The sequence below is a fragment of the Adiantum capillus-veneris genome, chromosome 13 (assembly GCF_014529385.1).
Source record: "Adiantum capillus-veneris isolate H3 chromosome 13, ASM1452938v2, whole genome shotgun sequence".
NCBI lineage: Eukaryota > Viridiplantae > Streptophyta > Polypodiopsida > Polypodiales > Pteridaceae > Adiantum > Adiantum capillus-veneris.
This window is the reverse complement of record NC_140943.1, coordinates 40774384-40801812: the sequence shown is the minus strand read 5'-3', so window position 1 is coordinate 40801812 and position 27429 is coordinate 40774384. Positions and strand designations below refer to the sequence as shown.

The window sequence follows — 27429 nt, the reverse complement described above, 5'->3', positions numbered from 1 at the left end:
CCACATTCTTCTGTCCCTGCACATGGACATTCTCGAAGTGAAACTGTGACAAGATGTTCGCCCACCGCATCTGCTTTTCCGAAAACTGCTTCTGTGACAAGAAGTAGCCCAAACTCTAATGGTCTGTGAAGACAGTAAAATCCGCTCCGAGTAGGTAATGTCGCGACTAAGTAAGAGCATGGATAACCGCCCCAAAAGCTCTTTCTCATATATTGTCACGTGACACATCTAGCCCTATGTGTCCGTGGACAAGCTACAACATGATCAGGGTTCAGTCAGTCTAGATTAGAAGTGATCTGGCACTTTTGTGAGTCTATTCGTAGACCGTGCATGCCCAGTCACTTAGTGTAGATCCATATCCTCTGGTTGCACATAGCATGATCATAAGCATTCCCATCAGAATCCTTCAAGGGAATTTTCCAGTGCATTTAGACTATTTTTCCTATTTTTGACATTTTTCACTTATTATTTTTAAGTGACTTTTGTTGGAAACTAGGTAGGGCAAATTGAGTAAGTTTGTATATAAGCAAACCTAGACTAGCACTATTTGGCAGAAGAGGCAACAGGAGCCAAGTTCAGCAGGCAACTTCTCAACAAGACCTTGGCAGTTTCCCCCTCCAAGCAAGAACCTCCCCTAGCGTTTTGCATCAGCCTCGCCTCAGAAGCAAGCAGCATCCTCTAGCGTTTTAAGTCAAGCCTAAGCCTAGCATTTTTGCATCTAGACACCATCGCCACAGAACCCAGCAGCTAGCGTTTTGAGAACTTCATCGCCTAGCATTTTGGGCAGCTTTCAGCCATCGCCATTTTCAGTAGTAGAAAGACCAGCAAGACTCAGCCCTAAGAAGTAGCAGATTCAACCCGGAAAGACCATCAGTTTTCAGCCTTAATGAACCTCAGTTTTCAACCCTAAACCTGCAGATTTTTCAGCGTCAAAGACCTACAGAAAACAGTCCCAAAATCAGCGTTTTTGGACTAGTCGCAGATTTCAGCCCATAGCATTTTTGGACAGCAATAGAAAGATTGCAGATTTCAGCCCTTAGGTCGACTTCGTCATCACCGTCGTCATTGTCGACATAGCCTAGACTTTCATCAGTCCCATGCATCACCATTGTACCAGATTGTCCAATCATAAGTAGACCACTCTCACCGACGAGAGTGGGGCCTTCGGAGGAGGGTTTTACAACATCTCTGGTGTCGTATCTCTCTTCTCTCTCTATCTCTCAGTCTCATACACTTGCACGCACAGTGTCCATTCACTTTGTTTGTGATCATAGCACTCTCATTAAGAACGGAAGGCTCTACCTTCCATAAGGACAAAAGGAACCTTGAGCACAGTTCGGAGCACTCATCTTGAGCAAAGCACAAACATTCATTCCGCTACACCTAACATTGGTATCAGAGCTTTGGCAGTGTTCTATATCACTCAAGGAAAGAACCACAAGAATCACAAGAATTTTTTTTGCTTGTTGAGGTCGCACGAACCCGAGTTCGCTTCGGCGTGTCGATTCCTAATCGTGTTTTTGAAGACTGACAAGAATCCCAAGAAAGAAGGGCTTGTCCAACCTCCCCTTGTGTCTCTTTTCACTCATTGAGGGCAGACCGTGCACTTAGCGGCCGGCCAATTGACGTGAGGTGGGAAAAAGCAACCTTGGTGTGAGCGCAAGGCCGCCAAGGGGTGCGCCCACGAGAAAGGAGTAGAACTCGGGTGAAGAGAAGATCCTTCTCAAACACAGATTGCAAGCGAAAGAAAACGTCAAGAACCTCCAGAACCTCAAGACCTCAAGACCCTCAAGAACCCAAGTTCCTCGTGAACTTAAGAACCCAAGACCCCAAGAACCCACAAGAACCCACGACTTCAGTGTATGGTCATCACTCAAAGCGGAATGGATACTTTGCTTGGAGGTGATGAGCATGAGAGAGGCGAAGAAAAATTTTCCCCACCAGGAGGTTTTTCGAACCCTCACCCTTCCCCATCTACGCCACGAGTTGTACCAACTCCTATGGAGGCTTTCGACAAGAGGATGATGGACAGGAAGTTAGAAAGCGAAGAAAGAATCGCAGCCATAGAGCATAAGTACCAAGAATAATGACAGCCTTAGCCCGTGCGAGCGAGCAAGCCCGCTTGGAAGCCAAAGTAAGAAAAGCAAGAAGAGAAGCAGAAAGAAAGGCAGACTTGGAGTGTGAGCGTGAGCAAGCGCGTTTGGCGGCCGAACAGAGCACCCGACACATGAAAGAGATGTTGCAACTCTTTTCTCAAGTGCAGGCGCACTTTGCACAGAATCAGGAAAAGGAGACTCTCCCAGTGTCTACTTCTCCAAAGCTAAGCACACATGATTTGCATCATTATGATAAGCATGATGATTTGAATGATATTGCTAAGCATGATGATTTGAATGCCAACGATTTGCACGATGATTTGGTTGACAATGACAAGCATGATGATTTGCATGATCAAGATGTGATTTCTCACAAGCATGATAAGTTGCATGAAGATGATGTGATTGTTCACAAGGATGATGTGTTAGTGGATGCTTTTTCTAGCGAAGCTAACCTCGTTGTAGATTCGATCAATCACGAAGAACCGATCTTGGCTTTCGAGTCGAGGTCCAAAGAACCCCCACAAGACGTTTCGATCATTCAGGCAAAACTAATCTTGGCTCTCGAGCCTCGGTCCAAAGAACCCTTACAGGAAGTATTATATGTTCGCATGATTGATATGCACGCATTGTTCGAGTGTTTCATTCGTGATCGTTTCCTATATTTTAGTCAGCATCTTTATGTAATTCCTTTTCCTAGGCATGACATAGTGTATGTTGAGCACGTTTCTCTCATGGATGAGCATGAATGTATGTGGATTCCTCATGAAAAGCTGAAAAGTATGTATGTAAGGAAGTCACATTCCATGTCTCTTCCTTGGCATGACACAATTATAGACAGAGCACATGAAAGTATGAGCACCAAGCATGAGCATTTCCGTTGTGAATTGCCACAGGTGATTGCTTTAGATCAAAAGAGAAAGATTCGATCTCATTGTTTGCGTGTATGTGGTGAACGGTTTGGCACTCCGTCTCTTTGTTCATCTACATTGCATGCACAATCTATTAGGACGACAAGATTTTTTCCAGCCGTTTTATATGGAATAGGTATGTTCATGTTTTTGTGTTGGAAGTGGTTTCAAGAATTTTCAGCCATGGAGATTCTTGAAGAAGAAAGAAGCGTGACTCTCGACGAAGTTGAAGCATTGAAGGAGCCACAGAAGACTGTGTCGCTTTCGGTGCGGCCCAAAGAAGCAGGCATTGCAGACCTTTATAAAGTTCAAGTACCGCACGACCCACACATAAGAGTGGGCCGGCGAAGAGTCCCTTCCAGGATTACGGATGCTATTGGCCATCTCCCTCGAAGCCATACAGTTCGGTACCAGTACCTCACTTTGAAAAGGAGGGGATGTCACGTGACACATCCAGCCCTATGTGTCCGTGGACAAGCTACAGCATGATCAGGGTTCAGTCAATCCAGTCAGTCTAGATTAGAAGTGATCTGGCACTTTTGTGAGTCTATTCGTAGACCGTGCATGCCCAGTCACTTAGTGTAGATGCATATCCTCTGGTTGCACACAGCATGATCATAAGCATTCCCATCAGAATCCATTAGAATCCTTCAGGGGAATTTTCCAGTGCATTTAGCCTATTTTCCCTATTTTTGACATTTTTCAATTTTTATTTTTAAGTGACTTTTGTTGAAAAGTAGGTAGGGCAAATTGAGTAAGTTCGTATATAAGCAAACCTAGACTAGCACTATTTGGCAGAAGAGGCAACAGGAGCCAAGCTCAACAGGCAACTTCTCAACAAGACCTTGGCAGTTTCCCCCTCCAAGCAAGAACCTCCCCTAGCGTTTTGCATCAGCCTCGCCTCAGAAGCAAGCAGCATCCTCTAGCGTTTTCAGTCAAGTCTAAGCCTGGCGTTTTTGCATCTAGACACCATTGCCACCGAACCCAGCAGCTAGCGTTTTGAGAACTTCATCACCTAGCGTTTTGGGCAGCTTTCAGCCTTCGCCATTTTCAGTAGTAGAAAGACCAGCAAGACTCAGCCCTAAGAATGTGCAATCATAAGTGGGCCACTCTTGCCGACGAGAGTAGGGCCTTCGGAGGAGGGTTTTACGTCTCTGGTGTCGTATCTCTCTTCTCTCTCTATCTCTCAGTCTCATACACTTGCATACACAATGTCCATTCACTTTGTTTGTGATCATAGCACTCTCTCATTACAAACGGAAGGCTCTACCTTCCATAAGGACAAAAGGAACCTTGAGCGCAGTTTGGAGCACTCATCTTGAGCAAAGCGCAAACATTCATTCTGCTGCACCTAACATATATTTGTGTTGTCATCTCCGGCCTAGAGAACAATCGGCTCTCGTAAGCAATTACATGGCCTTCTTGCATCAAGACCGCACCTAGACTGCGACCACAAGCATCACAATATACTTCAAATGACTTCTGCAAGTCCGGCAAAGTCAAAATTGATCCCGTAGTCAATTTCTCTTTCAATGTCCGTAAGGCATTCACCTTTGTGGATCCCCACGAGAAAGGGACACCTTTCTGTGTCAAGACATGCAAAGGGGAAGCAACCTCTGCAAACTTTCGTATGAACCGCCTGTAGTACGAACACAGTCCCAAGAAGCTTCTAACTTCATGGACATTCTTCAAATCAAGCCAATCACGGATAGTCTCTATCTTGGCCTGGTCCATTTGCACTCCAGCTGCTGAGACAATGTGTCCCAAAAAGTGTATCTCTCGTAGGAAAAATTCACTTTTCTTTGCATCAATCACTAACTTGTGATCTCCTAATACCTGAAAGACCTAAAGCAGATGATCTCTGTGTTCTGCCTCATTCTTGGAGAAAACAATGATGTCGTCAAAGAAAGTGCCAACAAATAGCCTGTACTCTCGAAAAATCATGTCCATCATCCGGTTAAATGTTGCAAGAGCATTGGTTAAGCCAAAAGGCATCACCAAAAACTCAAATAACCCAAAAGTCGTCCGAAAGGCTGTCTTGTAGACGTCTCCCGGCGCGATTCGCATCTGATGATATCCACTCTTCAAGTCAATCCTACTAAAGCACACGAGGATCACTGTAACCTGTCGAGTATATCATCGATCCTAGCAATCGGAAATCTGTTCTTGATGGTGATTTTATTGAGAGCTCTATAATCGATGCACATCCTCCAAGATCCGTCTTTCTTCAAAACCAACAACAATGGAGAGCAATACGGTGAAGTACTAGGCTGGACAAGATCCTTTTCTGGGAGGTCTTTCACTTGGTTCATAATCTCTTCATTCTGTGCTCGGCTCACACGATAAGGTGGCCGGTTCGGTGGTGTGCTTCCAGGTATCAATTCAATGGTATGATCTTCATGACGAGCAGGGGGTAACTCTCCTGGTAGGCCCTCTGAGAAGCAATCAACGTGAGTGGAGAAAATCTTGGCGTTCTTTATCAAGTTTAGACATATTTGTCCTATCCTTATCGCTCAATTCTTTCATAAAGATAAAGTAAACAAACAATCTGGATTTCATTAATTTTGAAATGGCCGAAGCCGATACAATAGGGACAAACTCGCCCTTCAGTTTAGTATCAAGTACAATTGTTCTGCCCTTTTCTGTAGTCAAAGTCGCTTTTCTCGCCCGATAATCGACCACGGCGTTGTTCTTCTGGTACCAGGGAATCCCTAAGAGAACATCACAACCTTCCAAAGGCATTATGAAGAAGTGCTCATGCCCCAAATACCCCTGACAATGCAACCGAAGTTTGCCAATGACAGGTGTAATAGCTACGTCCCTGCCGTGTGCCACTAGAACTGCCTCCGTAAGTGGTCCCATCCGATCAAGAGTAATCCTGAGCAAAGCCGCCCATTCAAGTGAAATGAAGTTGGCCTTGGCTCCTCCATCAAAGAAAATCAGGACCTCTTGATCTTTCACTTTGCCCCAAGCTTGGCAAAGTTTTCTACTCTCATCCATGGTGTCGAGATCAGTACCCACACAATCTGGAACCAGTCCTGTTTTCATCTTGCCTTTTCGTCCACGTTCCTCAGCTGCTCTCGAACTCTCAGGCCTATCGTCGTCCTTATCATTCTGTTCTTTCTGTGCCTTTTTTGGGCACTTCGCGGAGATGTGTCCTTGTTCCCCGCATCCAAAGCACTTTCCCTCCTTGATGAATCGAGCTCGTCCCTGAGGAGTAAGCTTGGGTCGTACATCCTTTTTCTCTAGGTTGCTCTTTTTCTTTCTACTTTCATTCCCAGAAGTCTGTTCAGCTCGTTGTGTCATGTTCTCATCTGTGGGGTAGGTCAGACTGCCAGAAAGAATGGCAAAGCCCCGTTTCGCATGACTCATCAACTCCTGAATAGAAGCTGGCTTCTGCTCAAGGCAGTGGTCTCGGATCTCTGTAGGTAGACCCAAGGGGAACCACTCAATATGTTCTCTGAACGAGATCTTCTTGAATGAAGAGGCGGGTAGAAAAGAGCTGCAGAATCTTTCACAATAAGCATTGATTGTATCTTTCTTGGTCATCCAAAGATGGTTCCAAGCAGCTCGTATATCTCGTTTATATTCTTGCGTCAACCAAGAAGAAACAAAAAGCTTTTTAAATTTCAGCCATTTAACTGGCGCAGTCTTGTTTAAAAGAAGCGTGGACCACCAAGTTCGAGCATTCCCCTTAAGGTAAGAGGTAGCTCTCCAAATCTTGGAGTGCTCTAAATAGCGTCCTCCCACGAAAGCAATGTCAAACTGTTGTATAAAAGACAAAGCCTTTGAAGCATCTAAGTATCCTGAAAACGTATCAAACTTGATCGAGTGGCCACCTTCCTTAAACTCTCGGACTTTCTTGCTTTTATCTTCGAGAAAGTCATACTGGTTGGCTTTATAAAAATTATTCTTGTTCGCATAAAAGTTTCCGTCATCGGAATCTGAGCTGTCTGTAGACGAGTCCTCAGTAGAACTGTCAATCTCTGGGCGAGATTTAGTCTTCTTTGCCTTTTTCTTGCCCTTTCCGAAGCTTTGTTTCTTGCTTCGCTTTTTACCTTTTCTGTCTTCTTCGCTCGAATCTGAAGAGCTAGAAGAACTGTCAGAAGAAGAAGAAGAAGAAGAACTGGGTACTCCTTCAAATCGAACACGCTTCTTCTGTATCTTTGCCTTGTCAAAAGTCGACTGACGACCCAAATATCCCGGGAAGTCAATGCTTTTCTTCTGCTTTTTGTCGTGCTTTTTGGCTTTCTTTTGCGCGTCAAAAAGCTGAGCAATCCGTGCATCGACCACCTCTTGTAATTCCTTCTCTGAGTACTGTTTGTGATTAGAAGGTTTCTTGAGAGCACGTTTCAAGGGTGGTGTAGTGGTTTCTGCCACTTTGCATGCACTTCTTGAAAAGAAGTCTCGCTCATATATTTTGCCAATTTCGGATCCTTCGCAAAACTGAGCATCATCTTTGTTGCATCGCCGATCAATTGACGACGTTTCGTCTTTCTTTGCTCCCCCTGAGTAGGCCGAGGCGGGCCATACTCTCTGTCTAAATCTTCGTTGTGATCCCTGCCCGCATCTCCAGATGCAGAGGGAGTCGATTGATCCTTGAGTGAAGCCATAGGTGCCGCAGAAAAAAAAATTGGGGATCAGATTTCCCGTAGAAGAGAAATCGGTCGTGCTCTGATACCACTGTAACAGACTTGGACACTCCAAGTCAAGAATCAATCACGACAGCACCAAATAACCACTTCAAAACAATTCATAGATCACAATAGATTTGCACTGGCCCGGCGAAGTTCCGTGCCTAGAGATATTGGCCCCAAAGACTGGCGCCCCTTTCGGTATTTCTTTATGTATTAATCAATGTCAAAGTACAAAGAGCGGTTAGGGTTTCACTCTCAGACTCTGCGTCCAAATGCTCTGAGAAGTGAGCCCTAATCCGTGTATTTAAATGTTACAAGGGATGCCCAAAAGCAGAGCCCCAGAAGCTTGAAAGCAAAAGCAGTTTCTCTCTCTCTCTCAATGAGAGCCAAAAATAAATCAAGTTCTCTCTTTCTCTCAAAGTGTAGCCAGAAAAAGCCCAAAAGCTGCAATTTGCGTCGCATGTGCTTTTTTCTCAGCTTCCGTAATTTCCGGGATTTTCGTACCTACTGCCATGTAGCACTGGCGACAGCAGTTAGGGTTAGGGTTTCCAGAAATTAGGGTTTCTATATAATTAGGGTTTCTGGCAAAAAATAGGTTTGCAGGATTGTTAGGGTCTCTGGCAGAAACTAGGGTTTCTGCTGTCGATAGCCACGTCATCACTTTGTGACATGTGCTGTAGAAAGTATACCCAAGTAAAGCAACTGAAATCATCCACCAGCAACATGATATAGAGAGCCTTAAGTCCACAAGGTTGGTGTGAACCAACTCCAAAACGGCAATGGGTCGGTGTGTAGCAAGCCTCTGAATAGATTCTCGATGTTGCTTCCCACAAATGCAAGTAATGCATTTGCCATGCTTACTCCCAACATCTGGTAAGCCTGTAAGCATCTGCTCACGAAAAGCAAGCCGAAAAGCGCATCATTGTTCAAATGACCAAATCTGTAATGCCAAAGATCACCTGTAAATATACGTGTCACTGAAGAAAGAGCATGGAGTCTGTAGAGTCCGTTCTCCACTGAGCCCCCTTTGACCTCCTTGTCGGATTCATTATCTCAAATAGATATCGCATCCTCTGTAAAAATAACCTCCATGACAAGCTTGAAGCATCTCCAACTCGCTTTAGACACTTCCTCTAATAATGTCCCTTCTCACCACAACTGTTGAAATGTCGTTCCGCCTTTAAGGCTTCCCGTTCGGCATCACTTCTCGTCTTTGGTATTGTTGCTTTCCTTCTTACCCTTCTGCTTCTTCTTGTTGTTGGAAGAGCCGGTCAAGGCTTCGGAGCTTGACTTCTTCCCCGTATTGAACCGCTCTTCCGGGACCAATACCATTGGAACAATCTCGTCCCAAGAGATAGTATTCAGCCGGCCACTCATAATCAATGATGAATAGAAGTTGGTATACCGAGGAGGCAATTGGGCCAAAAGCTAGGTGGCCATATCCTTTGAACTGATAAGCTTTCCCAAATGAAGTATCTCTTGTTGAAGCTCCTGCATATTGTTGATGTGATCTCGCATGGAAGAGTTAGGGAATATTTCTTTTTCGATGCTCCCGTCACCCACCTGTGACGTATCAAGAATAGCCATCACCTAGTCATTTCTCATCTAACTTACAATACAATCTCCTTCATGACGCTCTATGTCACTCATCCCATGACTTCATCAAAGATGTTTGTTTTCGATGGTCGAATACTTCTTCTCGATGCTCTATATCACCCATTCGATGTGACACATCAGAAGTACCCGTTCTTGGTGGCCCTACAGATATTCCTGTTCATAGTGCTCCCACCATTACTATGAATGCCGCACTAGAAATATTTGTACTCACATGTCTCAAGCGAGTAAAACCCTCTCACTTATTAATCCAATAATTCATTTAGAATTATATTTCCTTCAGATAAAGCTAATTTCCTGATGTCTCAAGCGAGAAAACCCTCTCACTTATAAATCCAATAATTCATCTAGAATTATATTTCCTTCAAATAAAGCTAATTTAGGAACACCATATCAAAGCCGAGATGTCCATCAGATCAAAAGCCAGCTAATATCTTCATTGCATTTTCTGCTGCCTATCCTGGCAACACTCTCAGCTGACCCAAACATCATCAAACACAAGGCCACAAGAAGGCTTCAACTGCAAGAGGTGGCACACAAATTGCTAAAGCTCATGAAGTATACATGCACTTAAGTCTAGAGGCAAATTTCTACATAAGTAAAACTACATATATTATCTAAATGCATATATCATAATGCATCATCGTCAAATTGTGAAAGGGATAGACAATGGCTCCAAGAGAGCAAAGACCCCCTTCACATCACATCACTACATAAGCAAAAACCTTCTCTTATGCGTAATCTCCAAAGCCTAGATAAGCATTCAAAAATAAGAAGGATAAGCTAGTGCTAAGGGACATCACACCAAGGGGGTAAAATCCAACGACAAATTCCAATCACAAAGCTTGAAGAAAACCTACCTAAAACTTGTGGAAGCCACTAGAAGTGGATATGAAGCCACTAATTTCAAACTGGACAATACTTGATAGGGGGGATTGTTGGGAAATCAAGTGTATCCACCACCTACGGAGATTACCCCCTAAAGCATGCACAGTATGCACCAAGAGATTGAGTAGTTGATAGGTGTGTGGTTAAGAAAAGTTGTTACATGGAGCCTCTAAGGCTTTATATACATTGTAAACATTCTTTATTAATAGAAGTGAAGTTTTTATTTGCACGCTCTGTAAAGTATCTTTTCTTCTCCTGTTGGTTGTGGTCTTCCCCATCTCCCTCTATGGAATTCCAACAATCCACATCTAGCAAAGAGGTCTCACAGCAACTATGTAGAGATATTGCTGGACCTCGCTCCCATGTAGCCCAATCAATATGAGTCCTCTCGCCAAGCCGCCCACCCTCTTGTCTAGCATATGCTTTCCATATCAATGGCTGCCTCTCAAGCTCCTCCAAGCATCAAGGTCTCCGTTGAATCAATGCAGGACACATACCATATAACAAATAATGCATGAAAGGTGACATATGAGACATATCCAGCAGGGCATCAGTAAAAATAAAACGGATAGTTGTGCACCTAGAGCCATCACTGTCCATAGACCCAAACTGAGGAACAACATGAAATAAGGCATGGTACAGATTTCACTGTTGTTACTTCTTTGTTTATAAGGGAAAGGTCATGCATTTTTTGAGTGGATATGATGTGAATAGTATGAAAATAGAGTCAAAAAGCAGTTACCGAGCCTGAGAAAAAACGGAGGGAGCAATAACAAATAGAACAGATTAGGTAGATACTGGAGGTAGTTGGGAGAAGGGGAGCACAAATGAAAATTAGTCTCTAGAGCATCTTGACCACTGGAGGTATTGAGAGTTCACAAGCCCAAAGGTAATAAAGCTTCCTACAATCTTATCAAGAGGGTGGAAGTAAGGGTAAGCTTGACAATAATATCCTAAACTTCTATTTCAGTGCATAAGGTATTTCATATTGTAAACAGCAGGTTATGGATTGAAGTACAGCACCAAAACAATAATCTGAACACTTGCTTTAATACGTACTGTTCTTGAGCATTGTAAACAGCATTTTGTAGGGAAGTGCAGCACTCAATTTACTTCATACATGGTAATGAATAGCTGGACATTTAGTTCACTATTTGTGTTATCATGCCTTGCATCTGTTACACAATTTCAATGCTATCTTGCATAACAAGATTTTTTCCAGCTGAACACAGGCCAATGTGATGTTTCTAGAAGCTCACTAAATAACATAATATATCCATAGCGTAACCAAGGCATGCTGAAAAACCACGGGATGTTGAGAGAGAGGGAAGGAAAAACTTACCCACATCACAATGCTTTTCAAACTCTTCTATATCATAAATTCGAGGACCAGTGCTGGAAAAGAAAGAAAAAGCTGCTTCCAGCTGAAGAGTACTCTTGATCTAAGACACAACAATATAGTTACACCAATGCATGTTGACTACAACCTTGCATGTAAACACAAATTTCTGAAGTCTAGAATACATCCAACAAACCTGACCACCTGTGATGCATTTAACCAATCCAGCTCGATGGTTTAGAGCATTAGTTGGAAACTTTGTGGCGACCTGTACATGGACTGCTCATTTTAAAGACATGTTTTTCTAATGGACCTGTGATGGACTAGTTGAAATGTAATACCATATATATGAGATTCCCGATATTTTTGTCACATCCACCATCAACTCCTGCCTGTCGCATTTTCATTAATTGGTCTTAGACCCAAGAGCAAGAAAAATTCACCCTACACCTACAAAACCCCTCTTTTCATTGCAAAAAATTTTTAGATGTACCTGTGTGTCAAAGTAGACGATGCGGAAGCGTAGAGACCAAGGGGAGAAAGCGAGCGAGAGAGAGAGAGAGAGAGAGAGAGAGAGAGAGAGAGAGAGAGAACCAATCAACCTTGGCAATGAATAATTGATGTGTATACAATGGGGTCTGAGGGTTGCTTATACAGCAACCTCAGCGACTTGCCCTTCCCAAACATTGACAAATAAGTAAAATAAATACCTAAAAGCCAAACTATATAATGGGATCACATTGGGCAATTCACTTGAGATGCCAAACTACTAACACCCTCTCTGCAGCTCATAGTGGACATAAATAGTAAGACCAAGTCGATGAAGAAGCTACCATGGACACCCCAGCAGAGGATCCTTTCCATTGGATACACCTCGGATTTGCTACCCTTAACTTTGCTCCTGCCATCTTGAGCATCGATTACCTTGTAGAAAATTAAATTGTAGACCACTACATCCAAGAATCCCATTCATGAACTGTGAACACATCACGTCAAAAACTTTCCAGATGAACTTTGAAATGCATCCTATCCATAATCCGACCAACAACAATGGATTGGTGCACTCATCCATAGTGTTTTAGATACGTCTGATTGGTTCCTTGCCAGATGCATGTGCCTTGAACTCCGACCCATGGGTTCAAACACCGAGAACTTGAACTCCAACACAAGGGTCCAAATTAATTGTACGGAGCCACTCACAAGCCTCTCTCTAGTTGAAGCTAGTGGTGGCATTTGCCTCACGACTAGAAATTTGGTGTCGTGGCTGGCATGCCGATCTCCTTTGTCAAATCTTTATCACCGTAATCTCTGTCCAGCTTGCCTTTGTCTTTGTCTCTCTGTGAGTTCCTGCTTTTGCCTTTGGCTTCAAACTCCCGACCCAAACAAAGCATCGTGTTACAATTAGAAAAATTGTTGTCGGACCTTGTGGGTATCGAGGCAGCTAATTGAGTATTGGTACTGTCATCCTTGTCAAGCTTGCCTTTGCCGTTGTCCTCTAGCGAACTCGTCCATTTGCTTTTGGCTTCACAATCTTGAGCCAAACAATTTGTTGGTTTCCTTCAGAACTGTCCCGATGCATAGGCCGCTAACTGGATGGTTGATCTGCTATCCATAGCCATTTGTTGGTTTTGGTTGATGTTGTTGGCACTTGAGCAAGGGGGGACTATGTTGAAGTTACAAGATTTGGATACTTGTGCTCCTTCTCGCACTCCAAGGGCCGTACAATTCCACCAAGCCGCACCAAAACCTGCAAGGGGGATGGCTATGTTGAAGTTTCAAGATCTGGAGATAATATTAACCGCCTTCTTGCACTCCAAAGGAAGCCGTTCCACACTACTCTCCAAAATTTTCCGTTGCCCTCGCTCACACTTCTTCAAGCCACACAAGGGGAGAGCTTCTCCAATGCCTTTCACGAACCTCAAATACTCCTCCCAAAGCTGATCACAAGAATTTGCACTTCTCCCAAAAATTGGCCTCTGAAGGCCTTTGCTTCCACGTCACCAAGGCGGTCAACAATCCTTCCTTTCGGCGGCCATATACTGCCCATCCCTAGGTGCTCACAACGTTTGAAAACGCTGGGTCATCCAAGGGATGGGAGGGGCGTCAAGGGGATTGCCGGAATGGGCGTTCTGAAACGCTGAGGGGGGCGCCGTCAAGGTGCTGCTGGATGCAGTGTTTTAAAACACAGAGGGAAGGGGGGGCCTTGCTGTCATCGCTAAGAGAGCCGCTGCTGAGTGCGTTTCAGAACGCAGTGGGGGTCATGATCACCATGCTGCCCGCCAATGGAGTTGACATCGTCTTTGCGCAGCATTTTGAAACACAAGCTGCGCAAGACGGTGAGGCAACAACGGGAGGGGGTTTTCCCACAAATGCCGTAGCGTTTTGAGACGCAAGTTGCAAAGGAGATGGGCTCCAACTAGCCAGCATTTTAGAACACTGCTATATAGAGGAACTCGATGCCGCAAGCAAGAGAATGGATAGGCTTCCAACAGTAATTGCAGAAGGTCGGGGGGACGCCTTGCTCCACCAAGGCTCTGATACCATGTCAAAGTCGACGATGCGGAAGCGTAGAGACCAAGGGGAAAAAGCGAGAGAGAGAGAGAGAGAGAGAGAGAGAGAGAGAGAGAGAGAGAGAGAGAGAGAGAGAATGAAATGAAATGTTATATTAATGTCTTCAAAAGGCCAAAGTGACCTATGAGACCAGGAAGTTACAATGCGGTGTATCTGATACCAAGTCAAATTAACAAAATAAATTAAACTAGGAATAACAAGATATAAATATTGCGGAATCCTAAACTAAGCGGATAGGTGTGAAAGGCGACGGGCGTGAAATGTGTGAACTGAGGTATACAATGTGTAGACAATTTGGGAGGGAAGTAGAGATCTATCTTCATAGAGATCCATCTTCATCTGCACTCTGGACGACGAAAAAGTTATGGCTCGAATCCTTTGCTGTAGCCTCCTTCAAAACTGTGTAGCTCCTCTTCTCCATTGGGGTCGTCTAGATCTCCCTAGCTCCAATGCTCGGTCTATGAGAATGCCAGTAGTGCGGGTAGACCTCTCCACTATTGGTTGCTCCTCTGTCTGTTCTTCTGGGGTGTACAATATCTAGTGTAAAGAAATCTGTGATCTGTCTCAGGGGTTGTCTCTCTTCAGTTTCTTTATGCCTGTGTAGCTCAAGTAGATATAGCCCAAGACATCTCTGATCCTCATAACTCATGACCCTAGATAGAGGCCCAAAACCTTCTCTGAATAGACAATGAAAACGGCCTCGTATCTCATAGTACACTGTGCAATGACATATGTAATGTACCTCTGTCTCTGGCTCTAGATGGCATAAGCGGCATATCCTGCTATCTACTGGTGTCCCTCTGAATCTGCCAGTCTCAATGTGAGGACGTGCGTATCTGGCCAATGGCACATCGCACACATGAGAAAGATGCATGTCCATATAGCTATGTCGAATCACAAACCCATCCCCTGTGAGGTGGAGAAAATGCTCTCTATAGAAAGCCATCTTTGTGCCCAACTCCTGTATCGGCTCTATCCATGTCCTCCTCGTGTCCAGCTGAATCAGATCCTGACGAATGAGTCTATTAATCTCTACCCGCGTCAAAGACCTCAAGGGTGCCTGTAGAGAGTATTGAAAAGGAGGCAACCTGTCCATGGTGAAACCATGTGTCTGAAACCATGATGCCATCTGTGCATACCAGCATGATGTATCCCCATTAAGAGCTAATTGTCTGGAGGACTCTAGAGCCACCCTGGCATATCTGTCTCGGGTAGTATCCCACAGACTAAGTACAAAGGAGACTGATCTAGTAAGCGCCTCAATCTCCATAGGGGGGGCAACTAATTCCGCTCGAATGATATCATGCGGTACGAAAGCCTTGGCTCTAATCAACCGAGAGATCATAGATACCAAGGGCTTCTCCATACGCCTCCAACCCTCCTGGCCTACAGAAGGTCCCCAAACCTGCACCCCATATAATATAGTAGAGGCAACCAAAGTATCAAAGAGCCATAACTTTGTCCTAGGTTCCTGGAACTGAACCTGCGAACACATCCTCTCCATTCCTCCCAGAGCCGCACCAGCTCTAGTTAGTCTAGTCTCTGCCGCTCTTCTCAAGGAAAATCTCGGACCAATAAAGACTACCCCCAAGTAAGTGTCTGCATCTGTATACTCCACAATCTCCTGACCATATTTGAAAGTAGGTACTGATCTCTTGACCCATTGCGGTGTGGTGTTAAACACCATAACCTTGGTTTTACCTAGGTTTACACACAATCCACTATCCTCTGCAAAACTGCGTAGTGCATCCAACTGTCATTGCATACCTTCTGGTGAGTCAAATATCAGCACAATATCATCAGCATATAGCAACAATGGGATCCACGTCCCTGCCAGTTGTGCACCTCTGTCACCCTCTCTGTCGATGTAATCAGACACCTCATCAACATACATACCAAATAGAGTAGGAGACAATGGGCAGCCCTGTTTCACTCCAATAGTAGAGTGAACTAAATCAGATACCCCTTCCGGAGTGTGTACATGTCCCATCACTGATCTGTACAAAGCCATAATCCCCCAAAGCACCTCTATGGGCACCCCCATCTCCTGTAGTCTGCACATCAATCGAGCTCTTGGTGCCATGTCAAATGCTTTACGAAAATCCACAAAGCTACAATAGATCCGTCTCCCATGTGCTCTGCCCTCAATGATGGCCCTGAGTGTCAGAATATGATCAAGAGTGGAGAAACCCTCTTGAAGCCGGCTTGACCCTTCACTCGTACACCCTCGCCCTCTGCCCAATTACTCAAGTGTTGCTCCAGGATAGATGCATACAACCGTGCCAATGTGTGTCCAACCATAATAGTGCGGTAGTTCCCAGGCTCTGTAGGGTCACCAGCCTTGAAGATGGGCACAATATTAGACAAACTCCAAGTCTCAGGTAATCCCTCACACATGGCACGATTGAACAACACTGCGAGAACCTCCATCAACATATCCCTGGCATGTATAAAGTGCTCCGCTACTAGAATGTCATGATCATATGCCTTCCCGGTCTTCATCCTGTCGATGGCCCTTTGTACCATCTCAGGTGTAAAGAAAGTGCTCGTAGCTAGGCAAGGCTTGGTAGGGTCTGGAAGGGGTTCCTGTCCAGGAACCGTATATAATGATGTCGCATATTGGCCCCACACCTCAAGTGAAGTAATCACTGGGGGAGGGGAGTGCTCATGGAAGAGTCGCCATGCCTCTCCTGAGTCCCTACTCAAGAACATTTGATACAAGTCTCGCTCCATCTAAGCTAGGTAAGCTCGCTTCTTCCGTCGCACAAGGCATCGGAAAGCAATCCGAGACTATCTGTAAGTGATGACTCCTAAAAGAAGATCCCTCTGAAGCTGGGCTCTCATCTCTCTGCACTCCTCATCATACCAACTATTCTGGGGCATGCTCCCAAAATGTCGTCTCTTGCCCGGCTGAGCGTGTGGGTATGCCAGAGAGAGAGACAGAGAGAAATGAAATGTTATATTAACGTCTTCAAAAGGCCAAAGTGACCTATGAGACCAGAGAGTTAAATGTGGTGGATCTGATACAAAGTCAGAGTAACAAGTAACAAGATGACAAAATGACAAAATAAATACTATGGAAACCTAAATTGCTAGGTCTGAACTAAGCAACTAGCTGGGATAGCTATATCACAAGAGATCCAGCATCAGTCGCTGGCGGATCTCATCAATCTCCTCCATGGTTAGTAGTTTGACCGGGCATTGTGCATGTCGAGCCAAAGTGATCTGAATCCTCTGATGCAACCTCCGTCGATGCTGTGTAGTCCTCCGCAATCGTGGGCGTCTGGATCTCCCCAGCTCGGTCGCTCGGTCAATCAGTGTGCCTCTGGTGTTAGGCGACGAGCTCTGCTGTGATAGTAGCTCCTCCGAGTGTCCAGTGGCAGCTCTAAAGAAGTCTGTGATCTGCCTCTGAGACTGGCTAGCCTCTCCTCTCATCAAACTTTCTCTGACTGCGCAGCTCGCGCAAAAACAAACCCAGGCATCTCTGATCCTCGTACCGCATGACTCTGAAGAGTGGTCTAAAGCCCTCTCTGAACAAGCAATGGAAGCGGCCTCGTATCTCGTAGTAGACAGGGCAGTGGCATGTGTAGTGCAACTCTATCTCAGGCTCGATGTCACACAAGGGGCATGTCCTGGCATCTGTTGGTACTCCGCTATATCTCCCAGTCTCGATCCGCAGCTGGTGTGAAGATGTGCATATCTGGCCAATAGCACATCGTATCCCATGAGACAAGTGGGTGTCCACGTATCTGGGCCTCGTCACAAAACCGTCCTCCATAAGCTGGAGAAGATGCTCTCTGTAGAAAGCCATCTTCGAGCCCAGCTTTTGTGCTGGCTGTATCCATGTCCTCCTGGTGTCTAGCTGAGTCAGGTCCTGGCGGATGAGCCTGGTGATCTCGGACTGTGTAAGAGTCAGAGAGGGTGCATCCAATGAGTACTGGAAGGGAGGCAATTTGACTATGTTGACACAGCATGCTATATCTCTTGGGCAGCTAGCTCTGCTCGGACAATAGCACGTGGCACAGAAGCCTTAGCTCTAATGAGCCGCGAGATCATAGAGACCAGAGGCTTCTCCATGTCCCCCAATCCATCAGTGCGGCCTGTCCTCCCGTGATGATCCAATGAAGGTCCCCAAATCTCAGCTCCATAAAGCAATGCAGAAGCCACCAAAGTGTCAAAAAGCCAGAGCTTCGTCTGAAGCTCTTGAAACTGAGCCTGTGAACACATCCTTTCCAATCTACCCAATGCTGCATCGGCTCTGGTCAATCTAGTCTCTGCTGCCCTCCTCAATGAAAATGCTAGCTCACTAAAAACCACTCCAAGGTAAGTGTAAGCATCTGTATACTCCACTGTCTCCTGGCCGTATGTGAATGCGGGCGCTGACCTCCTAATCCACTGTGGGGTGGTATTAAATACCATGACCTTGGTTTTACCAAGGTTGACGGACAAGCCACTTTCCTGTGGCAAACATATGCAAAGCATCCAAGTGACGTTGCATCCCCTCCGAAGAGTTGGAGATCAACACAATATCATTAGCATATAACAATAGTGGAATCCATGTCCCTGCCAGTTGTGCACCTCTATCATCATCTCTCTCAATGTAGTCAGAAACATCATCCACATACATACCAAATAGAGTAGGAGAGAGCGGGAAACCCTGTTTCACCCCAGTAGTTGAGTGAACCGGTGTGGATAGACCCTCTGAGGTTCGTACATGCCCCACTACTGACCTGTATAATGCCATGACCCCCCAAATGAGCTCTGTGGGTACTCCCATCTGCTGTAATTTGCGCATCAATCTAGCTCTAGGTACTGTGTCAAATGCTTTGCGGAAATCCACAAAGCTACAATAGATCCGTCTCCCATGTGATCTGCCCTCCTCAATGATGGCTCTGAGTGTCAAGATATGGTCAAGAGTAGAAAAACCCCCTCCTGAACCCTGCCTGCCCGACTGCGCGTATCCCCTCCATCTACTCAGCTACTACTCAAGAATAGATGCGCATAACCGTGCCAATGTGTGTCCAATCATGATAGTGCGATAATTCCCAGGCTCATAGGTACAATAGTAGATAGGCTCCAAGCATCAGGCAAGCCCTCACACATGGCACGGTTAAACATAACTGCTAGAAGCTCTGCTAGTAGATCTCTGGCGTGTGTGAAATGCTCAGCCACTAAGCCATCATGATCATATGCTCTCCCAATCCTCATCTGTCAATGGCCTTCATCACCATCTCAGCGGTGAAAAAAGCACATGTGTGTGGGCATGGATCGGGGGGGTCGGGAAGGGGGGGCGAGAGAGAGAGAGAGAGAGAGAGAGAGAGAGTCTCATGAACCAATCAACCTTGGCAATGAATAGCTGATGTGTATACATTGGGGCTAGGGGTTGCTTATATAGCAACCTCAGTAAATTGCCCTACCCAAACTTTGACAAATAAGTAAAATAAATACCTAAAAGCCAAACTAAATAATCGGATCACATTGGGCAGTTCACTTGAGATACCAAAACTCTAACACTATGGTCAAAAAACCCTATGAAAAACTACCTTGGATGGTTTAAAAGTACTACACAGAGATTCAAGATAGCAAAACCTTGTCGATTTTTCCCATGAGCAGCTATAAACAATTAAGTAGATCATAGTCACCAAAGAATTTGAAACATACGTATTAGTCAAGTTTCAAACACCTGGATTCATTGACAAATGAAACATCACTGTATTTTCAAACCTAGTCCACAGCGGTTAACTCTAAAGTGTCAAAATGCAACAAAAGGTGGGCATCCATCCACAAGTGCATTCTCAGGAGCAGCAGATAATAAACGTTACACATCAATTCACACTGATCCAAATAACCCTATTTGCCCAGTTGTGCTACTATTTAGTCCTTTGGTTCTTTGCTTAAGGAATGTTTCTTTGCTTAAGGAATGTTTCTTTACTTTGAGAGAGAGAGAGGGAATGTGGGGTGGGGGGGGGTATATGGTTGTGCGATTGAATTCTTTTGTTCTTTGCTTAGGGAATGTTCCTTGACCTTTAGAGGTATAGAGAGGGAGAGAAGTGAAGGTTATTTTAGGGAGAGAGAGGTAGAGAGGGAGATCACACCACAATAGGGACCCAACCAACCTATGAAGGGCCCCCCACTCCGTTACCCACTCATTGTAAGGAGAGATAGGGAAAGAAGGAGATACACCACAATGCAAGGTAGTTAGGTATGTGTATGATACATGTATTGTTCGTCATCCTCAATACCCCTCGGATAAGCGTGCGTAAGGTATGCAATTACTAAGAAAATAAAAAGGCTTATTTTTATTTCTAGCTTTATACAAAGACTTGAGGGAAGTGCGTAAGGTCATTTCTCATAGCCCCTCGCATCAGCTTTCGCGCTTCCTCGAGCACGACCGATCAAATCTTCTTTGACCCTTTGCTTCTTTGCAAGACTTTGAGATTTTTTTCGGTTGTACTTATGTTTCGTTGCAGACATGTTCACACTCAGCAATGGAATACCGATCTTCCATCCATCTGAGAAATTGAACAGTTCCAACTATATTGTCTAGAAGATGAAGGTCATGGTGATTATTGTAACAAACTTGGACACCCCAAGTCTAGAATCTGTCGCAACACAAGAGATAGATTCACTTTAAACACTTCAAAACTTAAAAATCACAATTCAATCCGAGACGGGCATAGTTCTGTGCCAAGAGAGATTGGCCCCAAAGACCGGCCCCTTTCGGTATTTCTTTTTGTATTAAAATAATCGAGCAAGTACAGGTGCCCTGGGCTCTCTTCTGCTCACCGCCTCGTCAGATCTGCATGAGCCAAAGAGAGGCCCACAGTAGTCAACGCAATTCGTGGAATTCAGTACAGCCTACCACGTCATCAGCATGAATCACAGGCGTCCGTAAAGCAACCACATCAACAGCTCCTTACGCAATTTTTAATGGCCTAGTGTCACTTAGGCTCCGTCGGTAGTGGTCCATAAGTTGAAACAACTTATTTAGGCCTTGTTCACATTATGGCATGCCACATCATTAGTTTGTGACATACCCCCATCTTGAAAGAATGGTAATCGCCCTCAATTACGCCTACAAAACAGACAGAGTCCATAAACCAGTTCTGTAAACATTGACCCTACGTACCGACGCACTAGACCCACGCAAATCTAGCACTTGCACATAGACGACAATCACATCACATGAACTCAAGTCAATCACATAAAAGTTCATTCTCAATCTCAAACTATGACTGTCAGCGACGTATTTAGTAATCGCATCTAGATCCATCCAGGACCTCACTGATGTCCGATTAACTAATCCTTATTGTGATCATGTCTATAGAGATTGTCAAGATAGACGTGTTGCAGTCATTTCGTCTTTCAGCTCCTGCACTCAAACAAGTCACATGAGAGAGTACAAATCATTCATGTTCAATTTTGGGAATTCCATTTCATAAAGTCATACAGCAGAATACTATCAGCATAGGAGTATCCCTGAAACCCAACGGGATATCAGTGACTATTCAATCCAGGCAATCTGTGACAAAGGAGCGGAGTGACTCCCCTCTTGTGCAATCCCTCTGCACCAGATTCAACCTTGCTGATCTCTCAAAGTAGACGCAGCTAAACCGAATGCCTCAAGGTAAAGTTCCAAAATCTAAGGAGTATCTACTAGGTCCTCCTCCATCCACTTCGCATCCAATGTCTGATAGTTCTTGAATAACCGCCGAATCGCTTTATCTTTCATTTTTCTTTCCTTATGTGCCAAAATCTGTTCGGGAACAAGCATCTTCTCGCTCTCTTCCACTTCATGTTGCTCATCAAGCTCCCCATCAACCGGCACCTCACCTTAAGACACATGGAATGCATTGTGAATCTTCCAAGTATCTGGCAGCTTGAGTTGAAAGGATGCGTCATTTATCTTTTCTTTAATCTAGAAAGGCCCATAATATCTCATGCTAAGCTTTGGAAAAAGCCGCTCCTTTCCCTTTCGTTTCCTTAGGCGTGCCTTTTCAAAACGTAAGAGCACCCAGTCGTCTTCCTTTAATTGCAAGTCGCGTTGATGTCGATTCACTGCCAAGGACACGACACTTCTTTGATGTAGAGAGAAAAAAGATCTGAGAGATATTCATTGGGTTCTTGATTCTTCCCTTGAGTTCGCGAAGCTGAAGCGCGCCCAAAGCTCTGATATCAATGTCAAGTGTAGCGTGAAGGGTTTAACAGATCCAGTACCTCAAGGCTCATACAACCACCCTCAACGGCCTCCTTGCTTTGTTGCCAGAGCAAGTACTTGCACAAATGTTATTACATTGGCTACATGCTGAATAATGAATGATGATGCTGATGTTGATCTGATGCCAAAATGCTAAGGCTAATCTGGTGCAAAAGCGCTGGGCATATCTGGTGCAAAAATGTTGGGCTGATCTGGTAACAAGCAAGTAGAGACTACCCCAAGCCCAAGCGTGCTGGGGCACAATTGGGTGGGAGACTTATATCGATACCGACAGGATGGCCAACAATTGTAGGAGAGCCACTTGAAGTTGTATGCTTTACACAAGAGGAGCATCCAGGATAATGGTAGTGACATGCAGCCAATATTTAGACAAATGCAACAAGCGGGAGGGCTTGCAAATTACCATGAGGAATGGCCCAAACAGAGGGTTCAAAGCTCGTACATTCGTAGGACTCTCTCTCTCTCTCTCTCTCTCTCTCTCTCTCTCTCTCTCTCTCTCTCTCTCTCTCTCTCTCTCTCTCGCCACTCTCTAACAATCCAGCCAACCAAGATAAGAGACTCGCTCTCTCTCTCAAACAAGCCCGTGCCTCTATTAGCTAGATATAACCTAAACGATAAACCTTGTCAAATGTATCAAATAAACCTTGCATCACAGTAATCCAACGACTTAATAAATAATCAGAACGGAAACAAATGACAAAGCCAATGCGTGGAACAACCTTGACATGGGTGGAGATCCCAAACACACGAATGAATTTTTTACCAGTGAACTGATGATTCAAAGCAGACGATCAATGCCGATGGTATGAACAAAGTGTCGCCAGTGCAATGAGGAAGCTACAAATTGAGCTGAATGCTGTCACACACAGCTAAGCTTAGCTAGGGCACTCTCTCTTTTTTTCTTTTTTTGCTTTTTGTGGGGTTGAGGGGGGGCGGAGAGAGAGAGAGAGAGAGAGAGAGAGAGAGAGAGAGAGAGAGAGAGACCTCGTGAATTACATCCGTGAGGTTGGAGGTGACTTTGGCATTGGCGAGAGCATTAGTGGCAGTGCGATCGTCCAGGCCGATGCTGAGAAAAAGCTCTCGCGCTTTCATGTTGGAAGGCCCCAGAAGATCGGACCTTCTTCCGGGCTCTCGCTTCTTCACGTTCGAAGGTCCCGACATCGTCTGCGCGCAGTACTCTCCCGCTCGCACTCTCGACAGTTCCTGTAGTCGCGATGCTTCGCGCTGAAAGTTTAAACAAGTCTAAGGCCCCTGTCACACACGTCCGCCCGAACGAGTTGCCGCAGATCCACATCTTCCCAAGGTATTTTTTTCCATTTTCATGAATATGTTATTTGTCTAAAAATTGTTCTTCTATAGGGAAGGGAAGAAAAATAACCAATGGAAAGGGAGTACTTTAAGTTGCTCATTTAATTTAGAGAACAAACACATGCTATATCGTTGAAAATGGGAAAGTATTATATAAAATAGAAGCGTTTTCTAGTCTTCATGTATCTCCATAGCCGACCTACACAAAAGCTTGTAAATAGAAATGCTACCAGTATTGCTCATGCATAGCCTTCTTATATTCTTCACCAAACATGTTGTGTCAATACAAAAATTGACTTCTAATATATACTATATATAATGAAGCTTAAAATGTTTAAGCACTTTTGACACGTGTGATAATGTCTCACACCCAAATACACGTAATATGTCATAATTGGGCTTTTTGTCCGTCCACATCTCTTGCGGAACCTTGTATTTTAGTGGTTTACTAGTCCGATTGATCAAGTAAGCAGTCATTGTAATAGCTTCTCTCCAAAATTCTTGAGGTAAGTTGGTCGTAAACAACATAGAAGTGACCCGTTCTTGAATGGTTCTATTCATTCTCTCAGCCACACCGTTTTGGGCGGGTGTGTAAGGCATGGTAAATTGTCTTCTAATGCCTCGTTTACTACAAAAGTTTTTTAACTCGGAGGAGAGGTACTCGCCTCCACTATCATTGCGCAAAGCTTTAAACTTTCTACCCAATTGCTTCTCTACCAATGCTAAGAACTTCTGAAAGACACTAAAGATGTCGCTCTTCTGCTTCAAGAGATAAACCCACACCTTTCTAGTAGATTTGTCTATGAATGTTAGAAATTATAACGCTCCTCCTAAAGACTTGACTGGCATAGGTCCGCACTAGTCACTATGAACGAGATCTAGAGGACTCCCTAACTCCTTGTCCAAAGGCGTTAATGTCAATCTAATTTCTTTGCCATAGATACAATGCTCACATAAAGAGAAGTCAGAGTAATCTAACACAAGAATATAGCGAGAACACTGCAAGACTCTCATTCCCTTTTGACTCATATGTCCTAGTTGGCTATGCCACAACTTTGTAGACGGTAGCTTGTCTACACAAATAGAAATTTCTTTCATAGAAGAGACATAAAATGAGTACAATGAGCCAGACTTCTGTCCTTTAAGAATGACCAATTTTTTCTTCTTGATAATCCAAGAACCATGAGCAAATATGGTGGTGTAACCCAAATCATCCAGTTGTCCAACTGACATCAAACTCTTTGTCAATTTGGGTACATGTCTGACATTGTGTAGTATAAACTCAATGCCATTATGCATAGAAAACTTGGTGCTGCCCACACTGCATATATCAAGCTTATAAGAATTGCCTAGCTTCATTGTGCCATGTGTGGCAGTGTATGTAGAAAACCACTCCTTGTGAGGAGTCACATGAAAGCTAGCACCCGATTCCACAATCCAATTCTGCACATAACACTCATCATGAGCTACAAATGCATCAGGACTCAAATCCAATGTGAAAATTAACACATCATTTGACACTTCAAAAACGTTTTCAATGGCTAAAATCAATCTACAAGTGTCCCTTTCTATGGCAGTAGTAACACTCTACATTTCGCATGTCTTTGCCGCGACTCTTGCCATGACCTTGCCTGCAATCCTGTGAACGACCGCGGCTATGACCACGCTGCCTTTGCTTGTCCCGATTGCCACAAGCCACATATGCATCACCATGCCCACTCGCATCAAGAGATTGACGTCAAATATCCTCAATGAGCAACACACCAGCAACACCACTGAAATCTAGCTTGCCATTGGGTGCAAAATTGCTTATGGTTGTGTTGAAGGTATCCCATGATGATGGTAGCGAACATAGCAAGAAGACGGTCTTCATATCATCGAAATTGAGACCTTTTGAAGTAAGCTGTGAAAACACGTTACTGGATTCGTTCAAGTGAGAACTAAAATTACTGCCTCTTTCATGTTCATGCGCATCAATTTCTTCATCAAGAAAACCTTGTTTGAGGCGTTGTTTCCATCCCAAGTCTGACATAGAGCATCCCACAAATCTTTGGCATTGATCTTATCCATTATAGTAAAGTAAATGGATTCACCAAGGTGTAGACGAATGGTCGCCATAGCATGCTCATTCAAGGCATCCCACTCATCATTAGTATACGTAGTCTGTTCTTGCATGCAAGGGTGTTATCAATCCTTTGTTGATCAAAACATGTTGCATACGCTGCTGCCAAATGACAAAGTTTGAGCCAACAAACTTTTTGATGTAGTACTCTTCTCTTTCAGAAGCACTACTCGCAGCCATGATTAAGAGAATGTAGCCAAAAAATTTATGGCAAATTACCTGGGATAGTTTTGGCAGAGTTCCCCCTAGAATAGGAGCAAAAACTCAAACCAAAATGTAGTACAATCATTGTGTAAGAACAGCTAGAAGTGCCAAGAACGCATAGGATAGACTCACGAGAAAAATCCGACAGAGTCTCCTTTGTATGAGGAGTCAAAACTCAACTCAAAAAAAAATCATAAACTGCTCAAAAGAACCATTGGGCATCAACAACTTAAAAACCCACTAGTGTGTGACCGCCAACTCGGCGTCAAAAGCACAAAAATTCATCCAGATATATATCCTATGGCGAGGGTCCGTAAGTGGGAAACGACAACTACCTATATCACCGAAGGTATCTCAACATTAAAGAATCTCCAGCTCAAAGAAAACCTCATGCTATCGACCCTCGAAAGGCTAATGCAGACACAAAAGGACTAGCCACTGTCTCAGAAAGGGCTTTTTCGGTCCGAGTCTTAGAAACGGCTGGAAAAACTGCCAAAATAGCCAGAAAATGGCTCCACACGTAGTATCATAGGTAGTGTCCGCAACTCAACGTACATGAGTGACTATGCTCAAACATGAGCCAAAATTTGTTGCATGCAATAAAAGTGATCCCTGCGGGGATATCTGCTCTCAAAAGAGCTCATTATCACTATGGTGTGCTAAAGTAAACATGCATCTGCCAACGCATTTGTCCTCAAAGAAATTGCTATTAAAATGATTGCCAAGTTACTTGAAAAGCGATGTCTGTAAGTGTTTGGATATTTTGAGAAACTTCATGTAAACGAGCTCAAAAGCCCCCCTATAACCTGCGTGTTGGTGTCGTTATATGCCGATTTCCGCCACCAAGAGAAAATGCGCTAGTCAAATAGCCACCAAGGGTGCTCGGAGTTGAAACGGTGCCGTAGAGTGTGATAGGTGCACTTGGTGCCGGTGTTGGGTGCCACTCCTCTCGTCTATGGTAGAGGTACCTCATCCATGCACATCGCAAGCATGACCGTTCGCGGGAAAGCGCTCGTCCGTAGGAGCACTCGGTGTTGGGGTCGGATGTAAAAAATGCACCAAATTGAGAGGTGATGTAGAGCCAATGTCGAATCGCAACTCGGTGTCGAAATCGATGTGCCGGTGCGAAGTGGCAAGTCACCGATGTTGAGGCTGCTCTCGCCGATGAGCGGAGGTTTAGGTAACGGGGGCTAGTGTCAAAAGCCTTTGGTGGGAGTGATCCCTTGCACACACAAGTTTGTGGAAGTCACTTGAAGTTTGGAAAAAAAAAATGAATTTTGCCAGCAAAGTTATCGAAAGCCTGTAGAAACTGACGCACTCCAACAAAATTGCAGAGGATGAAGAGCCTGACGAGATGTGTGTGGGTGTGTTTTGCCTGCTATCCAGTTGCCTGATTTCCCTGTGCTTCGGTGTTCTGCTCTTGCTCGCGACCTGCTGTTCGATTCGTATAGTATTCGGTCCTCGGTGCTGCTTCAAATTGGTCAAATGGCTTTCAAGAGAGAGTGTGTGTGTGTGTGTGTG

General features: G+C 44.5%; 1 protein-coding gene across 1 annotated transcript in view; it reads right to left on the bottom strand.

Moving 5' to 3' along the window:
• The window catches only part of LOC147443856 (glutamine--tRNA ligase, cytoplasmic-like), a 59317-nt gene extending 35814 nt beyond the window's left edge, over positions 1-23503 (bottom strand). Inside the window, exons 1-4 of the mRNA XM_086526670.1 lie at positions 23259-23503; positions 11827-11877; positions 11682-11753; positions 11489-11588 (exon numbers count right to left, since the gene is read on the bottom strand). Of these exons, the coding sequence (XP_086382796.1) occupies positions 11489-11588; positions 11682-11753; positions 11827-11877; positions 23259-23435 (400 nt within the window). The 5' untranslated portion in view covers positions 23436-23503. The remainder of the gene's footprint in view (positions 1-11488; positions 11589-11681; positions 11754-11826; positions 11878-23258) is intronic.
• Between the last annotated feature and the right edge of the window lie 3926 nt (positions 23504-27429).